Source organism: Onychomys torridus, chromosome 5 (genome assembly GCF_903995425.1).
Source record: "Onychomys torridus chromosome 5, mOncTor1.1, whole genome shotgun sequence".
Taxonomy (NCBI): Eukaryota; Metazoa; Chordata; class Mammalia; order Rodentia; family Cricetidae; genus Onychomys; species Onychomys torridus.
Genome location: NC_050447.1, coordinates 11369469 through 11388528, shown reverse-complemented (window position 1 = coordinate 11388528; position 19060 = coordinate 11369469). Strand labels below are relative to the sequence as shown.

The window sequence follows — 19060 nt, the reverse complement described above, 5'->3', positions numbered from 1 at the left end:
GGAACTGTCCACCGTAGTTTTGTTTTAGGTTTTTTTTTAATTATGTGTATCTGTGTGTTTGTGTGGGTATGTGCACATGTGTATAGGTGCTCTGGGATGGCAGAGGTATCAGATTCCCCACTAGAGCTGCAGTTACAGGCCATTGTGAGCCCCTGAGGCTGGGAAGAGCACCTGGACCATCTCTTAGCCCTCGGCATGTTTTGAAATGCCCTATAAGACAGGAACACAGGGTAGACGTGGTCTGGACTGAAATGCCCCCCAAAAGTCAGGTATTGAGGATATGGTTCTCAGTGCAGCAGCATTCATGGCTAGGGTCCTGGGAAGTGGCTGAGCCACAGAGCTCTGGCCCCCATCAACAGAACAACCCCTATGCTGATTCAGAGCAGACTGAGCTGTGGGGAAGTGGAGGAAAAGAGAGGATGTGGTGTCGCCATTTAGGGGACAAGAAAGGGTTTAATTTCTTTACTTAAATAAGTAAGAGGCAATGACAGAAAAAGAAACATGTATTCTAAAAGTAATAATTAGCGGGGTGGCAGTGGCCAGCCTGGGCTACAGAGTGAGATCCAGGACAGGCACCAAACTACACAGAGAAACCCTGTCTCAAAAAAACAAAAAAAAAATAAAAAAAAAAAAATAGGGGTTGGGGATTTATCTCAGTGGTAGAGCGCTTGCCTAGCAAGCCCAAGGCCCTGGGTTTGGTCCTCAGCCCTGGGAAAAAAAGTAAAAAGTAAAAAATAAACAAAACTAAAATAATTAAAAAGCAACAAGGAAATTTTGCAAAGCCAAATTTTTCTTCAAAGGGAGGTTAGTGAGAAGGTGGACTCTTCATGCTAGACATGGACCATCATACCCAGCTTGCCTCTAGCCTTGGAAACAAGCACTGATGGAGTAGAGGACCTGCTCACACTGAACAACTTCCCCTTTAAGATTGTTTTATCTTTAAAGGATTTTTAATTTATTTTTACTTATATGCATCTGTCTGTGTGAGTTTATGTGCACCACATGTGTGCTGGTACCCGTGGAGGCCAGAAGGTGTCAGATCCCTTGGAACTGGAGTTATAGTCAGTTGTAAGGTGCTCGATCTGAGTTCTGGAAGCTGAATGCAGGCAGTACGTGCACACAGCCTCTGAGCCACCATCCATCTTAGTCACAGTTTCTATTGCTGTGATAAACACCATGACTGTCTGAGTTAGGATCACTGTTGCTGTGATGAAGACACTATGATCAAGCTTGGCAGTGGTGGTGCACATCTTTAATCCCAGCACTCAGGAGACAGAAGCAGGCAGATATCTGAGTTCAAGTTCAGCCTGGTCTATAGAGTGAGTTCCAGGACAGCCAAGGCTACACAGGGAAACCCTGTCTCAAAAAGAAAGAAAAGGAGAAAGAGAGAGAGAGGGAGAGGGAGAGGGAGAGAGGAGAGGGAGAGGGAGAAGGAGAAGGAGAAGGAGAGGAGAGAGGGAGAGGGAGAGGGAGAGGGAGAAGGAGAAGGAGAAGAAGAAGAAGAAGAAGAAGAAGAAGAAGAAGAAGAAGAAGAAGAAGAAGAAGAAGAAGAAGAAGAAACAAAGAAAGAAACAAAGGCAAGCAGACAGACCATGACCAAAAGCAATTTGAGGAGGAAAGGCCTTATTTGGCTTACACTTCCATATAGCTGTTCATCATCTAAGGAAGTCAGGATAGGAACTCAAGCAGGAGCTGATGCAGAGGTCATGGAGGGGTGCTGCTCACTGGCTTGATCCCCGATGGCTTGCTCAGCCTGCTTTCTTATAGAACCCAGGACCAACTGCCCAGGAATGGCCCCACACACAATGGGCTGGGCTCTCCTCCATTGATCACTAATTAAGAAAATGCCCTACAGGCTTGCCTACAGCAGGTCTTATGGAGGCATTTTCTCAAATGAGGTTCCTTCCACTCTGATGACCTAGCTCATGTCAAGTTGACTAAAACTAAGAAGCACAGCACTTCTCCAGCCCTTCATCCTTTTCTAAAAAAATTTAAATACATTCTTGGGGGGACACAAGCATGTGGGTGTGCCACAGCATGAGTGTAGAGGTCAGAGGACAACTTTTGGAAGTTGGTTCTTTCCTTACTGTTGTGGGATAACCTTTTTGTATACTGTGAAGATGTGTCTTTGCCAAGGCACTTTGTGACTGGTTTAATAAAGAGCTGAATAGCCAATGGCTAGGCAGGAGGAGGTTAGGCAGGGCTTCCAGGCAGAGAGGAAAAAAGAAGAGATTAATCTAAGCACAGGAGAGAGACGCTAGAGGAGACAAGAGGAAGCAGGACATACAGGAGGAGAGGTAAAAGCCATGACCCACATGGCAGCATGTAAGAGAAATGGGTTAATTTAAGTTATGAGATAATTAGAAACAAGCCTAAGCTAAGGCCAAGCTTTCATAATTAATAATAAGTCTCTGTCATGATTTGGGGCCTGGCAGTCCAAGAAAGCCTGCTACACTTTCCACCATGTGGGTTCCAGGAATCGAACTCAGATGGTCAGGCTTGTGGCTTGGAGACTGAGTCTTCTTGCCAGTCCCTCTCATCTTCCGTCAGTTACTTCTGCACTACTATGACAGAATTTCTGATATAGACCACCTAAGGGAGGAACTGGAGGATTTCAGGCTTCAAAAGGCTGAGTGTGGAGGCACACATCTTCAATCCTAGCACTCAGAGACAGAGGCAGGCAGCTCGCTTTGAGTTTGAAGCCAGTCTGGTCTACATAGTAAGTTTCAGGTCAGCCAGGGCTACAAAGTAAAAGCCTGTCTCAATAAAATAAAGTGCCTCCACAATTGGAATAGTGCATGTGCTGAGTGTCCCTAATTACTATGGTTTCTTGAAGTTCTCGGGTCCCAGGAAGGGGCTCTTCAGGGCAGACGCTTCCTATTGGTCCCCCACCCATAATAACTGGCAGTTACTGGGCAGGATAGTGCTTGCCTTTAATCCCAGCACTTGGGAGGCAAAGGCAGGTGAATTCCAGGACAGCCAGGGCTATAGAGAGAGACTCTGTCTCAAACAACAACAAAAACCAACAACAACAAAGAAGAAATGGCTCTCATCCTCTCTTTTAACTAATTTACATGCCTAACTGGAGGCTAATATGGATGATGCTATTCGAATCTCCCTTTCTTGTAACTCTGCCTTTACAGTAAGTTCCTACTGGGCCGCCATCTCAGCCGCAGATGCATTTCTCACTACACAGAGCGGCAGCCAGGCAACCCTGGCATGCACTCTCAGATTGCAAAATTTCTTCTAAACCTTTAGCTGTTCTCAGGGAATCCCAATATACATGCAGTGGACTCCATTCACCAAGCAGGCATACCACCCCATACTGCTGATTGTAAGGATTGTGTCCTTAGTCCTTAATTATGTCACCAGCCTGTGACGGCATCCCAGCCTAAAAAGCGGGCGTGCCCTCTCTTTTCCATACTCTCTCCCATTCTGTATTCTCTCCACTCTTCGAGGTTCCTCTCTCTCTCTCTCTCTCTCTCTCTCTCTCTCTCTCTCTCCCTCCCTCCCTCCCTCCCTCCCTCCCTCCCTCCCTTTCTCCCTCCCTCTCTCCCTCTTTCTCTCAATAAAACTCTAGAAAGGTAACCATGGCTCATGATTCTTCCACTACCACAACATCCAGCGCTCTCTCAGTCGGAATGGCCGCTGTCCGCCAGCCACAAGCGCCGTTGCTTAACCAATACTGATGACATGACCGCTTCATGATATGATAAGGGGAAGGTTTTTAGAGGGGGGGGGAGGGGGAAAGCGGGGAAGAGAACAGCCGAAATAGGAAGGTTATAAGGAGAATGAGTAGCCGGGGTTAGTGAAGTCTGTTAGCTAGGGGAGTTTAGGGGAGGAGGAGGTGAGAAGAGCTGGGATGCCAGTATGGACATATGTAAAGGGCTCTTGTGGTACTGAGGGAGCCCAGAGGCTGGCATGCACTTTGGCATGCTACAAGCACCAGTCATTTGTTCCTTCTGCCTTTTGAAATTTGGGGAAATGGAGTTTCCTTTAGACCTGACAAATACCACATAGACAGAGACTGACATCCTGGAATTCCTCCCACGGATACTCCAACTTGTGACGGCTCAACCTTAGTTACACATCTCACTACCCAGAGCAAGAACCATATATGACTGCTGCTCTAGCATAAAGTACACTAACACTTACCACACAGGGAAGGTTGGCTTATTGTTATCTCCTCCTCTGATGCTCCCCTCAGGCTGTTTAGCCTCAGTTACATGCCTGTCTAACCATAGCCAGAACCACACACGCAACTCCTCCCAACTCAAGTCTTTGGAGCTGCATGGCCCTGTTTCATGCCAAATGTGGTGTCACAGACTTTTCCTGGGCAAAGGCATCTGCCCATTAGAACAAAAACACACAAAAGACCAAAGTCAGGACAGCACCAAGGTCTGACCTGGTGAAGCAACAGGAGAATGGGTCAGGGTTACTTCCCAGGAACAGAGATGACTCAAAAGCAGTCTGAGTCACTTCTCACAGCTGGGGTCAGCGCCCTCCCCAGCAGTTGACTCCTCTGTAAAGCTAAGGGGACTTCAAGAATCTCCCACATTTCTGGCCTTTTGTTTTTAACAGGCCTGGCAAAAATGAAGATATTCTAGAGAGGGTCCTGTATTTCTCAATCTATCAGATTATGGTAATAATGGACCCCAAAGAAATGGGAATTTCCCCAGGAATCTCACGCTGGGCCAAGCCAGAGGAGCGCTGAGACCGAAGCCAAAGATGGTGATGTGCAGAGCCACACCTTGGCATGGTCCGCCTAGATGTGAATATTCTTGTCCCTTTATTTAACTTTGATCTCACTTCAGGACTTGGGTGGTTCCTTCCCTGAATCTCTTTGTCTGCCTTCTGAAATGCCAACATTGAATAAATCTCCTTTTTCTGCTTTCTATTTTTTTAGATTAGCTTATTTTTACCTGTATGGCTCTCTTGGCTGCAGGCACCACATGCATGCCCAGAGTTCACGGTGACCCCTCCTAGGGGATGGCTCCTTCCCGCAGACCTTCTTCCTAGCACTCACCCACATGCACACATTTTTTTTTTTTATATAGTCTCACACTCTCCTGACTGGCCTTTGATTATGTAGACCAGACTACCTGCCTCTGTTCCAGAGTGTTGGGATTAAAGGCGTTCGCCAGCACGCTTGGTCATAAATGTAATTTTTTTAAATCCATAACGGAATAGCCGGTGCAGCCCCCGGGTAATCGGGTAATCCCACCACTTGAAGATTACAAGGCGAGGCAGAAGTTCAGAGTAATCCTCAGCAATATAATGAACTCCTGGCCAAATTGGGCTACAACAACAAACTTCTAAAAATCAATTAATCAAAGCTTTAAAATGACGAATCAGCTGTTTTTGAAAACGCAGCCGCCAGGCCTGGGCGGTGGCAAGTTAGCACTTCCGGGAGGGAGGGGCCAGGCAGCCATCTCAGATTGGGCCCCGCCTGGTGGGCGGGGATTTCCCAGCTCGACGGGCCGGATTGGGTCCGCCTGCAGGTATCTCAGCCAATCAAGATGGCGAAAATGCCTCGCCCCGCCTCGCGCAGGCGCCTTCGCTCCGCGGAGGAGGGCACTCCGCGGGTTCCCGGCGCCGGGTATACTTCCGGGCTGGTGGCGGCGTGACGTCAGGAGGAGGGCAGGTAGGTACGGGGTGCGACCGGTCCGCGGCGGCGACGGGGGTGGCAGGACCTCGATCCCACCCCGGCGGCTTGGCGCGGACGCGAGCGGGTTCCCAGGGCCCCTAGCCGTCTTCATGCAGAAGATGAGCCCTCCAAGCCCAAGTGTGGAACATGGTGCTTAGGAACAGTAGCTTGAGGGCCGGCGAGGTGGCTTAGCTAGCAGTGGCGCTTGCGGCCAAGCCTGACGACATGAGTTCGACCCCCGAGCATGGGGGAAAAATGGATTCTTGTGGGGTGTTGTCTGACCTGCACACACTTCGTGGCATGCTCCCCCAACACACACAAAACAAATGAATGTAATTTTTAAGGGGCTGGAAAGATGGCTTAACGGTTAAAGCTTGTACTGCTCTAGCAGAGGACTGGGGTTCAGTCCCCAAAGCTCACATCTGCCTGTAGCTCCAGAGGACCCAACCCTCTTGCACTCACTTGTTCATAAACACACACATACACATAACTTAGTAATTTTTACAGCTGTAGTAGGTAGGGGAAAGCCCTTGTTCTTTGTCCCAGGCTCGCTGTTCTCAATGCTTCACACCTGCCACGACTCCCAACCGCACCCTGGCAGCTCCGTCCTTTAGAAAACTACTTTTTTTTTTTTTCCTACGTGAAGAAACCGAAGATAGGCGGTAGCAGCTGGCCCGGGTCAGGCAGCAGGGAAGCAGCAGGGGAGAGTGAAAGGCTTGCTCAGGCAGGTGAGGTCAGGAATGACTCTGATGACCCCATCCCTGTGCATCAATCTGAGCAGTCTGCAGTAACCTGGCTGTGGAACTGTGACTAACCATCTTAGGCTTCGGAAGAGGCTAGCCTGGACTACATAGAGAGATGGGCGTGTCTCCCCAAACATTCTAAAACAGACCCCAAGCCCACACCGATTCACAAGCTGGGTGTCTACACTTATTTCATTACAGCAAGCTCCAAAGTCATTCCTCCTGTCAGGACCCCCAGTTCCATTCTTTTGTTTTTGCTTTTTGAGTTAGGGTCTCACTGTGTAGTTCTGACTGGCCTGGACTTGCTGTGTAGATCAGATTGGCCTGGAACTCAATCTGTACTCCTGGTTCTGCCCCCTGAGTTTGTGAGGCACGCCCTAGAGGTGAAGAAGGTCAGAGACCCAGGCAGCCGGGACCCCAGACCTGGGCACTTAAGTACTTGGCCATCAAAAGTATTTGGGTGAGGGGGCAGCAAGATGGCTCAGTAGATGAGGACACTTGCTGCTGCCAAGCCTGACAACCTGCGTTCCATCTCTGGACCCACGTGGTGGAAGGAGAGAACTGCCTCCGGGTTGTCCTCTGACCTGCACACACTGTGACACATTCGTGCCTGGACACACACAACGATTTTTTTTAACTTAGGGATGGAAAGATGGCTCAGCAGTTAAGAGACATACTGCTCTTCTAAAGGTTCTGAGTTCAGTTCCCAGATGACTTTCTGCTGCCTGAAGCTCCGGCTCCAGGAAATCTGCCATCCTCTCCTAGACTCTGGATGTGTGCGCACACACACACACACACACACAATTTAAAATAATTTTTTTTTTTTTTTTAATTTTCAAGCCAGGCAGTGGTGACACACACTTTTAATCCCAGGAGACAGAGGCGGCGAATCTGTGAGTTTGAGACCAGCCTGGTCCACAGAGTGAGTCCAGGACAGGCAGTGCTCGGACACAGAGAAATCTTGTCTTGAAAAACCAAAAAAAGAAAGAAAAACTTTTTTTCTTTTTACATTTTATCTATTCATTTTGCATGCATTCATGTGCATGGGTATATGTCATGGCACATGTGGAGACCAAGTCTGTTCTCTCCTTCCACCATTGGGCCCAGTTTTCAAGTTTTAAGTGGTTGGGGAACCACATCTCAGCCTTTTGGTTAAGATCAAGTATAAATCATTGAGCATATCAGAAGACAGGTTACACTTATATGTAATTCAAAATTACCAATAAAAAAAATTGGGAGCCAGAACAGTGGTTCAATGTGTCATAGTAGCTGCCACACAATCCTGGAAACCCAAAACCCTGGTGAATTTGAAAGGACACAAAGTTACCCTCTGGCCTGCACTTACACATGTTATACACACACAAAATAATAAATTTTTTTAAGAAATTGGTTTTCCCAAGGCCAATCTTTTGCCTGATATCCATACATGCTTTTAGCCTAGTTCAGTTGAGCACAGATATTGTGTGGTCAGAAGACAGAAGTGTGTGTCGTCCATCTGTCAGTTTTACCTGTCTGTTCACTCTAGAGTACCCCTCCTCCCTGACGCAGCTGTCCCCCCTCCCCCCAATTCTGACAGTTCTCTAACTTGCATGCGTCTCTGTTGCTCACCCAGTTAGCATTTATTCCAGGACAGGGTCTCCATAGCCCTGGCTGCCTCTGAGCTTGAACCCCGCCCCCCTCGCTCCCATCTTCTGAGTGCTGAGATTACAAGCATGTGCCACCACATGAGCTTTATGCAATTGGTGGAACCCAGAGCTTCCTGCATGCTAAACAATGCTACACTAACTTAGCCATATTCCTATCCCTTGTTTGGTTGGTTTTTTGAGACAGGGTTTCTCTGTGTAACCCTGGCTGTCCTAGAACTCACTCTGTAGATCAGGCTGCCTCTTCCTCCTGAGTGCTGGGACTGAAGGCGTGTGAAACCACTGCCTGGCTCTTATTTTTATTTTTTATTAACTTATTTTGCAGTGCTGGGGATGGAACCCAGGATCTTCTGCATGCTAGGCAAGCACTGTCCCCATGAGCTAGATCCCTAAACTGTTTTGGTTTTATTTTGACATTGCCCAGTATATTGCCCATGCTGGTCTTCAATTTGGACTCCTCCTAACTCAATCCTATTATCCTTAGTAGCTGGGATTATAAGAATTACACCTGGCTCCAAGAAGTGACTTTAGATTGGGTGATTGAATGAGGCCTCTGGCATTCAAGACAAACAACAAAAACTACATCTTTGGACCTAGGGCTAGGCCAGTGCTAGGGCCCCTCCTTAGAATTCTTCAGTTAGGGAGGAGGGCTGTGGCTCAGTAGTGGAGGCCCCTGCCTAGAATCCCCCAGTGAGGGGCAGGGAAGTGGGTCAGTGGTAGAGTGCTATCTTGACCTTTGTGAGTCTCTGAGTCCATCCCAGCAGTTCAGGAACAGTTTGGTTGCCTTGACCTCTGCAGACAGCCAGGAATAGAGAGAGGAGAGGGGGTGAGCGACCTCCTTCTAAGGCTGGGAGGCAGTAGGGCCTGTAGGTTTGATCATATACTAGACTGGGAGCTTCTGGAGGCCAGGGGATCATGACACAGTAGCACAAATTATGGGAGACCCCTGCTGGGCCTGGGAGACTGTTCATTGACTTTCTGCCAAGCCTACAGTCTGAGTTTTCTGAAAAGTTGAAGTGGGAAAAGAGAGAACTGACTCCTACAAGTTGTCCTCTGACCTTCACATGCTTAGCATGCCGTGACATACATACACAAGCACATAAAGTAGTGATTTAGGATGTGACTTGAAGGAGTCCTTGCAGCCTTTGCATCAGGAGCAGGGCAGGCAGTAGGAATGGAGGCCTGGGTTAGCACACAGACCGTCCCTGCTTGGCCACACCAGCATAGAGTCTGGAGCCACATGGTTCTCCTCCCTCCTCCCTCCCTCCCTCCCTCCCTCCCTCCAGGCTGGCCTTGGATGCTCGTGTGCCCTGTGGAGGCTCAGTGCCAGCTCTCAACTCCGCCACTGTGAACTTGAAGACAGGAAGAGCCAAGCCAGACCACCACACAGCCACATCTTTACAGGCAGCCTGTGGCCTCTGCAGCGCCACAGGAGGATAAACCCCACCACTGCATGCATTGACCAGGCCACTTTCCCAGTTACAGCCTTGTTAGTGAGGACCGGTAGGCAGCTCCCAAGATGGTGAGTAAAAGATTCCCAAGCCTGGGTTACTCCTAGGTGCCAGCACAGCCTCCAGGCAGCCCTGCCCCTCTCGGGCTCTTGTGTGGTAGCTAGTGATTGTTGTGTATCATGTTTGCAGACCTTTGCTGGGCACTCAAACCACCACCTAGCAAGTCCTCTCTCCATCTAGATCTTGCCCCCTCCCTGCCCCTCCCTTCCTTTCTGATGCCATTTAGCTGAGGATGATCTTAAACTCCTGACCCTTCTGCCTCAGAGATCAATCATATCCAAGTTCTGGGATTATGCCTGTTGCTGCAGAGCTGGGGATGAAGCCAGGGCCTCATGCTTGCTGGGCAGGCACACTGCTACTGAGCTGCATCCCCACCCTTGAATTAGGCACTGTGGAGTGTGGGAGGTGTTCCTGCCTTCCACCTCTTCAGTACGGTTCTACAAGACTGTCATCCTGAAAAGGAGGCCCTGCACTGCTAAGCCAGGCAGTCACTCTTGAAAATGTATGTGACTGTACTCTTGTCTACCTACTGTAGAGTGGGTGCACATGCATGTGTGGTCAAGTTGAGGGGGCAGGTTCTCCCCTTCCACCATGTGGGCTCCCGGTTTCACATTCAGGTCCTCAGGCTTGCTGGCAGACACCTTTGCCCCCATCTCCTCAGCCCTAAGTAGTCACCCTTTGTCCTTCCCTCCTCATGGTCCCAAGAGCCACTCGCCTGCCTCCAGACTCGGAATCTCCCTGCCATGAGCATGTGTGCTGTCCTGTGTTCAAGGTTTTCCATGTGCTGTGCCCAAGGCCGGGCTGGCCTCAGGACTCTAGGCACATGCTTACCACTGAGTTACGTCCACAGCATTGGACCAGGGTTTTGATGTTATTTATTTTTGAGATTGTATTTTAATATCATTTCTCCCTTCCCTTTCTTCCTCCAAATTCTCTCATATATACCTTCCAGCTCTCCTTCAACTTCATGGCCACTTTCCATCACTCTTTCTTACATGTATATATGTATTTTTATATACATGTGCATTCCCAGTATAACCTGTTGAGTTCTTACAATGTCACATGTGTGTATGTTTCCAGCACTGACCATTTGGCTGGACAACCCATTGTTATGTTTCTCCTCGGGGAAGGCTTCCTCTCCTGATCTCGGTTTTCCTCAGTTACCTGTAGTTCTTTGTGTGGGGTGGAAGCCTCGTGGTCTCTCCCCGCTTTGGCATGTTTGTGGTGTCCTTTTTCAGCTCCCCTTTGGGTGATCATGTTGATTTACAGGTGTAACTTCTGACATTACTAGGGGACACAATCTCACAGCAAAGTCCCAGATCCTCTGGCTCCACAGAGTCCCCAGAGCCTGAGGTGTGGGAGTGTTTTGTAGATGTGTCCACTGGGTTGTGGTTTTCTGTGGTGGTCTCTGTTGCAAAGAAAAGTTTCCTGGATGATAGGTCAAGACCAGCAGTTCTCAACCTGTGGGTTGAGACCCCTTGAGGGTCGTATATCAGATATCCTGCATTTCAGGTATTTACATTACAGTTTACAACAGTAGCAAAATTACAGTTATGAAGTAGCAACAATAATTTTATGGTTGGGGGTCACCACGGCATGTGGAACTATATCGAAGGGTCTAGCATAAGGCCTGGCCTCCATCCCTAGTACCCCATAAACCAGGTGTGGTGCATGTCTATAATACCAGCCTTGGGAGGTGAAGGCAGGAGGGTCATGGCCAGCCTCAGCTACATAGCAAGTTTATGACCAGCTGAGCTACGTGAAACACTGTTTTAAAAAAGGACAGATCATTAGGAGTCAGTGGCCATCCCACTTCTCTACTGTTGCCTACAGTCCCCCAAAACACGCAGCCACTCCTGTAAGACATGCGGCCTTGAGGAATTCCCAAAGCTATAACAGTGGGTTTTCCAGCCAAGCTGCCCCTGTAGCTCAGACCCTGGAAAGAACCTTCAGCGTGTCCCCAGCCCCGCATTGTCCGCTCACTCATGCTCCCCGTTGTTTTCAGGGTGAAAGGAAAGGCCAAAACAAGTACTACCCCCCAGACTTCAACCCCGAGAAGGTAAGCACTTCCCTCACCCCCAGGGACCAAGTGTCACAGGTCACCTAGAGAAGACTCCAGGGCCCCTGCGGATGTGTGCAGGCTCTGCCCAGTTTCCATGACATCGCATGTAAAGTCCTGCTGTAGACGCTGGTGTTCCTGGGGGCTCCTGCAACTGCTTCCTTCAGATACCAAGGACAACTCTGTCCCTGGCTCCAAGCTGTGTACCTTACCAAGAGCTCCACACCTCGCACGTGCTTGTAGGATGTCAGACTGAAGCCCCTTCCACCCAGGGAGGCACTTGTCCCCCAGCAGTAGGAACAGCAAGGGAGCAAGCTGCCCAGTGTGGCCTTGCTGCCTCCACTTACCCTTTCCATACAGCATGGCTCCCTCAACCGATACCACAACAGCCACCCCCTTCGAGAACGGGCTCGGAAGCTGTCACAAGGCATCCTTGTCATCCGGTAAGAAACTATCCACCCCCTCTCCCAAGACCTCTACCTTGCATGTCTCACGTCCCTGATTGGCCCAGTGCTGCAAGGTTCTAATTCCATAAAGCAGGAAGACATTGCATCAGTTAGCTATTGCTGCATAACAAAACAGTAAGTATTTGTTATTGATAACAAGTCTGGTGCCTCTTCTGGACTTGGAAGGGCCTGACTAAGCCTTATTTCTTCAGGGTAGGGGCTTGGTAGCTGAAGACCAATTGGTCCAGTGGGGCCTTGGCCTGTATAGATAGGCTTTCCACAGTGGGTCTTTCTTCCAGCAAACCGGCAGTATCATGGCTACAAAAGAGTGACCAAAAGTGCCAGGCCTCTTAAGGCCAAGAGCCAGACCTGTCACCCTTGTCCCTTCTTCCCCTTCAGTTGCCCAGTATGGACCCTGATTCCAGGGCTGGGGCCAGACTCTTGTTTTGCATGGACAAGCCACAGAGTGATGTACAAGGACATGACCACAGCAGGAAGAGTGGCCAGCCAGGACCCCCAAATGCTAGATGGCCTGAGGCAGGAGGTCACTGGGTCCAGGAGTTTAAGAACAGCCTGGGTAGCATAGCCAGAATTTATCTTAAGAAGAAAGGGAGCAGCATTGGCTCAGTGGGGAAGGCATTTGTTGCCTAGCTGACACCTGAATTCAGTCCCCAGAACCCACGCAGTGGAAGGAAAGAACCAGCTCACACTGTTGTCTTCTGACTGCCACACATACAACGGATAAATAAGTAAACAATGACAATTCTTGTCTTTTCTCTAGGTTTGAAATGCCGTACAACATCTGGTGTGATGGCTGCAAGAACCACATTGGCATGGGTGAGCTCACCACCCCCTGCCCCTTCAGCCCCTCTGTGCCAGGTGCTGGAGACACCGGAGACACCGCCACCCCCAAGGCCAAGAGAAACCCTATCTCAAAAAACAAACCAACAAACAAAACAAGCAAATGAGTGAGAGACAAATGGCATGGGACATGTGGGGCACCCCTCCAGGAGCTGTGCCCTCTCCAGCTGCCCAAGAGCCCTAGTACCTTGTGGAGGCCTCATTCGATAAAACCTTTATTCATAGCCCAGCAAGGCTTGCCATTGAGCCTTTTCTTGGAATTGCTCATCCTGGGCAGGGGCAGGACCTCTCTGCAGTGAGCAGGGTCTTAGGACCTACCCCTGGGTAAGGGCAGGGCCCGGATTTTCTTTGGATCCAGCAGAGGGCAGGAAAGCAAGGACAGATTGCTATGGTAGGCTACGGGACAGAGACAGTGTCATGTCTGTGGCCTGCGCCCGGGCTAACTAGGAGCCAGGAAGTGGGGTTGGCAGCCAGATGGCACAATGCTGGGAGACAAGGTGGCTGTGGAAGGAAAGGATGAGGCCTGTGCTGCCAAGGGAAGTGAGGGAGCCCCACAGGCACTTTGACTGTGCGAACAGAGACTCTGTGAACAGAGCCTGGGTCCAGGGCATGCTCAAGACCCTGAATCCTGCCCCCAGCACTGAACAGTCCCACTGAACAGTGGGAACTGAACCACCCCAGATGCCTCATGGCCACCCTCCGGCCAGAATTAAAGCAGCTGCCCCAGAGAGGAAAACAGCCAGATCTTGCCATCGGTTGCACCCAGGCTCAGCTGTACTTGTCAGGCTGTCACTCAAGGTGAGAAGGGACTCCCACCTCCCAGGAGAAGTGGACATTTGTGAAAGGGTGCTGGAAAGCCAGTTCACACTCTCTCAGGTCTTTACTCATTTGCACCAGGGTCTGACTATGTCACCCAGGTATGTCCACCTTGCCTCTGCCTCCCAAGTGCTGGGTCTCAGGTGTACCCCCAAATCTAGCTCTCCATTGACATTTATTCCCAGAGCCCTTTGTGATCAGAATTACAATCATCTCTGTTGACTAGATGGGAAACTGAGGCCCAGAGGGATGAGGCACCTTGCATTGGGATACACAGTAAAGCAGGGTTAGAACCTGAGCCTTCCTGTTCAGGTCCACACTTTCCTCTGGCCTGGGTACTCCTATGCCTCCCAAACGTCACTCTCCTACCTTGAATTTCTGTGCCCTTCCTTCTGGGGCACCTGTCCTGCCAGACAACCAACACCCAGCTTGTTCCCACCCAGAGAAAAGCTGTGGCAGGTGCCTTGGTCCCAGCCTCTCTCTCCCACCCTCTCAGGTGTGCGCTACAATGCAGAAAAGAAGAAGGTTGGCAATTACTACACAACTCCAATCTACAGGTAGGAGCTCTGCTGGCACCTCAGGACAGGTGTGCTAGCACAGGCTGAAGGAAGGGGAAGAGAACTTGGCATCCTCCCCAGAGCCGTCCTCTGTATAACATCCATCTTGGCCTGTCAGTCAGGCCTTGTCCCACCTCCTCCAATCCTTCATGGTTCCCACCTTTCCCAGGAAAAGCTCAGGCCCCTCTCATTCACTCTGCTCCCCCACACAGAAAGCTCTTCTGCAGGAAGACAAATGGCCCCTCCCTGTGCTGCTCAGACACTGCCTTCAAAGAGACCTTTTCTAAAGCCATCACCTACTATGTGGTCACTCTTCTTGCTGGCCCGAGCTCATCCCAGGCACACCAGCCCCTCCCAGAGCAGACTGTCTACTCCACTGACTAGCACCATCCGTAGCTGCTGGCACCAGCCTGGCACAGAATAGCCAGTAGAAGGAGGGAGGGATGGGGGGAGGTGTGGGGAGTGGGAGAAGGGGAGGGAGGGAGAACAGGGGTTGGCATATAAAATGAAAAAGAAAAATTTTTAAAAAGGGAGGGTGGTAGGAGTGGGTGGGTGGGAGGGAGGGAGGGAGGATGCCCAGGTGGGTGACTAGTTGAGTGGGAGAGTGAATAGGTAGAGGATGGATAAATGGGTGAATGATTGGTGGGTGGATTAATAGGTAGGTGGATAGATCTATAGATTCATCAATGGACCAGTGGGCAGGTAAGTGGGTGGGTGGGTAGGTGGATGGATGGATGGATGGATGGGTGAGTGGATGGACTGATGGGGAGTGGGGGGATGGACTGAAGCGGGGATGGACTGATGGGGGGGTGGACTGATGGGGGGATGGACTGATGGGGGGGTGGGCTGAAGGGGGGATGGACTGATGGGGGATGGACTGATGGGGGGGTGGACTGAAGGGGGGATGGACTGATGGGGGGATGGACTGATGGGGGGATGGACTGATGGGGGGGTGGACTGATGGGGGGGTGGGCTGAAGGGGGGATGGACTGATGGGGGATGGACTGATGGGGGGGTGGACTGAAGGGGGGATGGACTGATGGGGGGATGGACTGATGGGGGGATGGACTGATGGGGGGATGGACTGAAGGGGGGGATGGACTGATGGGGGATGGACTGATGGGGGATGGACTAATGGGGGATAGGTAGGTGAGGAATGGGCAAATGAGTGAAAGACAGCTTTAGTGTCTGGGTGGTTGGTATGGAGAAAGTCTGACTGTGTAACCTAGGGAGTGTTGGGATCACAAGAGGGTGCCACAGCACCCTGCACCAAATGTTGGCCAACACTGGAGCATGCTGAGCAGGCCCTATACTTTGGACCCCCAACCCCATCTTCAGTTTCTTGGTTGCTCCATCTGGATGCAAGCCTGCGTGTCTTTCTTGGGATGACTGCTGGGTGCAGTGGGTGCTGAGTGATTCCTTGAAGAGTGTGGTACACCAAAGGAAGTTGGCAGTGGGTCCCAGGATAGGACCACTGCATCCTGACTCCAGTCCCTCTCCAGGTTCCGGATGAAATGCCACCTTTGTGTCAACTACATCGAGATGCAGACAGACCCTGCCAACTGTGACTATGTCATCGTGAGTGGTGCCAGTCGCAAGGAGGAGCGTTGGGATATGGAAGACAATGAGCAGGTGCTGACCACAGGTAAGCACCACCTGCTTGCCCATCCCACATGACCCCAGGCTGCTTCCCCAGAGTCATGCTTACGTGGTCCTTGCAGAGCATGAGAAGAAGGAGAAACTGGAGACAGACGCCATGTTCCGCCTGGAGCATGGTGAGGCTGACCGTAGCACACTGAAGAAGGCCCTCCCTACGCTCAGCCACATCCAGGAGGCACAGAACGCCTGGAAGGATGACTTTGCTCTGAATAGCATGCTCCGCAGGCACTTCCGGGTGAGGCAGCCCCACAGTGGACATGAGCAGACCTGTGTCCCACACCCCACTTGCAAGCTGGTCACTTCCCCTGAGCCCCAGGCTCCCTGTGTACAGCAAGCACACAGCCATGCTCCTGCCTCACTTCTTCCTACTGTTACATCACTCTGCAGACTGAGAAGCGTATGTACTGAAAATGTATTACCCGCTGCTGTACAAGCTGCGAGCCTAGCATTGAGGCATCTACAGATTGACTCTGTACAGAGTGCCTGGTCGGGTTCCTCAGAACTTCCTGCTGGGTCCTCAAGGGGCAGAAAGAACACGCAGGCTCCTTATGGACTGCTGTGTAAGGCACTGATCCCGTGATGAAGGCGACCTCACAACCTGGTCACCTGCCCAAAGCCTCATGTGGTCAGCCATCACACAGCAAACTAAGTTTCAACATAAGCAGGGAGCCAGTTTTGATGATACCTGTCTGTGGTCACAGCCACTCAGGGGACTGAAAATGGGAGGCTCCCAAAAGCTCAGGAGTTGGAGACTAACCTCAAAGACAGAAAGCTGGGTCTGGTGGCACATTCTTATAACCACAATGCTCAGGAAGCTGAGACAAGGGTACTACTTCAAGTTCCAAGTCCATCTGGGTTGCAGAGGGAGACCTTACCCCTCCCCCACTTCCAAAAAGGGGATGGAGTAGAAAAAATTCTAGAACCTCAGCATTGGCAGTGTGGCTCAGGCTTAAGTGTGACATTAAATCCCCTGTCACCTGTGTGGATTTCCCAAGTACTGGGATCACAGGCATGGGCCACCCTGCCTTCTTTATCGTATCTTATGGAATTTATCTAGTGGGTCACATTTGCAGCCCATCATTGATCAGAGTGTGTGGTAGCACGTGGACATCGTTTTGGCATGAATGCATGAGGGACAGAATGCGGGACACTGACATGAACCCCTCCACTTGGGCCCCTTTGCACGGGTGCTGTATGGGCCCTTCCCTTGTGTCAAGGGAGAAACTGAAACCCAGTGCCTGGAGTGAGACCTGTGGGTCCCAAGGAGGCAGGATTCTGATCTCCCTCCCTGTGTGTCACACCCACCCACAGGAAAAAAAGAAAGCCATGCAGGAGGAGGAGGAGAAGGACCAGGCACTGCAGGCGAAGGCCAGCCTAGCCATCCCTCTGGTACCAGAGTCAGAGGACGACCGGAGGCTGGCCGCCCTGCTAAGGCTGCACACCCTGGACTGTGAGTGGTAGCACTGGCCAGGGGTCCATGGTGGGCAGGGGTTGCACGCAGAGTTTGGGGCACCTGGTCCCTAAGGGGCCCTGTTGCTTACAGTGGTGGGGAGAAAGCTCAAGACTTGGGGTGTGGTCTACACACACTCTGCCCCTGAACCTCAGACCCTGTACAGTTACTCTTCTTCTCCACAGCCTATGAGGACAAACAGAAACTGAAGCGCACAGAGATCATCCACCGCTCTTGGTTCCCGTCAGCCCAGGGACCCAGTGCTAGCAGCAGCAAAGCTAGCTACGTCCTAAAGAAGCTGTGCCAGGGCCGCAGACCAATCCCCAGCACCACAGGCACAGTGGGGGACCTGGGCATAGTGAGGAGAAGGTCTCGAGAAGTTCCAGGAAGCCCCCAGAGTGCAGCAGACAGTTCCTTGTCAGCAGAACCAAGAGGGCCACCAGGAACCACCCAGGACAGCCCTCAAGAGACAGCAGAGGCCCCTAGGACCAGCAAGACACCAGAATCCACGAGGAACTGTAGAGAGCAGGCCTTACCCCTAGGTTCCTCCCAGGAGGACCTGCTGCACCCCAGCACCCCCAGTGCCTCCCTGGTGGCTGACTACTCAGACTCAGAAAGCGATTAAGGGAGTCAGAATTCCAGGGACCAGAAGCCAGGACCAGGACTCGGCCAGACCTCACGGACTGCAGGCCCAGTTGCTACCAGCCCAGCCACAGACTTCTCTCCCTCTACAGATCATTATTTATTTAGTCTTGGTGAGGATGTTTGTGCCTTGGGGTAACCGCTGACACCCTAACATTAAAGCCCCGTTGGTTGTCTCTGCCTTGGGTTGCTGAAGTCACCTAGTAGCTGCCCCACCCTCACTTCCACCAACCAAGCCATGCTGCTACAGCCGCTGTTGTGACAGCAAGGTCCCCACAGGGCAGGATGACGGGTTTGAGATACCGAATCAAGGTTGGCCATGGCTGCCAGGCGGTGGCAGTGGCGGCAGCAGCAAACACCTTCAATCCTGGCACTCAGGAGGCAGAGGAAGGTGGATCTGAGTTTGAGGCCAGCCTGGGCTACATAGTGAGTTCCAGGTCAGCCAAGACTATACAGAGAAATGCTGTCTTGAAAAATAAAAACAAAGCTGGGCTGTGGTGGCACACACCTTTAATCCCAGCACTCGGGAGGCAGAGGCAGGCAGATCTCTGTGAGTTCAAGGCCAGCCTAGTCTACAGAGTGAGATCCAGGACAAGCACCAAAACTACACAGAGAAACCCTGTTTGAAAAAATCAAAAAAGAAAAATAAGAACAACAAAAGACTGGCCATGGCCTGGAGTGGCCTCCTGTGTGAGGTAGCAGGGATTACATAGAAAGGTTAAAAGAGGGCCAGGCCGCTGGAGCCACAGATATACTACTAGGGGTAGGCAGGAAGGATATCCAGCCTGCATGCCTTGGGCTGGTATGAGCCACTCATGAAAACCCAACCAGGAGGGAGGGGTGCTTGTGAAACAACCACCAAAAATGTGCTGGTCCCACCAGTGGTGGCACACACCTGTTATCCTGGCACCCCAGCAGCAGAGTCAAGGTGTGGTCCGGTCCAACCTGGGCTACGTAGATAAGTCCATGTTTTGCTTTTTAAAATAGGGTTTCTCTATCCCTGGCTGTTGGAACTCACTATGTAGA

At 51.1% G+C, this 19060-nt stretch overlaps 1 protein-coding gene across 2 annotated transcripts; it reads left to right on the top strand.

Annotated features, from left to right (window-relative positions):
- Nucleotides 1-5585: 5585 nt before the first annotated feature.
- On the top strand, nucleotides 5586-18441 carry Ccdc130 (coiled-coil domain containing 130). Of its 2 annotated transcripts, none has more exons than XM_036186759.1 (10): nucleotides 5586-5644; nucleotides 9320-9555; nucleotides 11550-11603; nucleotides 11964-12046; nucleotides 12831-12886; nucleotides 14223-14283; nucleotides 15786-15928; nucleotides 16005-16177; nucleotides 17254-17392; nucleotides 17578-18441. In XM_036186759.1, the coding sequence occupies exons 2-10, from the start codon at nucleotides 9553-9555 to the stop codon at nucleotides 18015-18017; spliced, it is 1152 nt and encodes a 383-aa protein (XP_036042652.1). In that variant the 5' UTR covers nucleotides 5586-5644; nucleotides 9320-9552; the 3' UTR covers nucleotides 18018-18441. The 2 variants fall into 2 exon arrangements, with proteins under 2 accessions (XP_036042652.1, XP_036042653.1); XM_036186760.1 differs by lacking the exon at nucleotides 5586-5644 and adding an exon at nucleotides 6307-6375.
- Nucleotides 18442-19060: the final 619 nt, after the last annotated feature.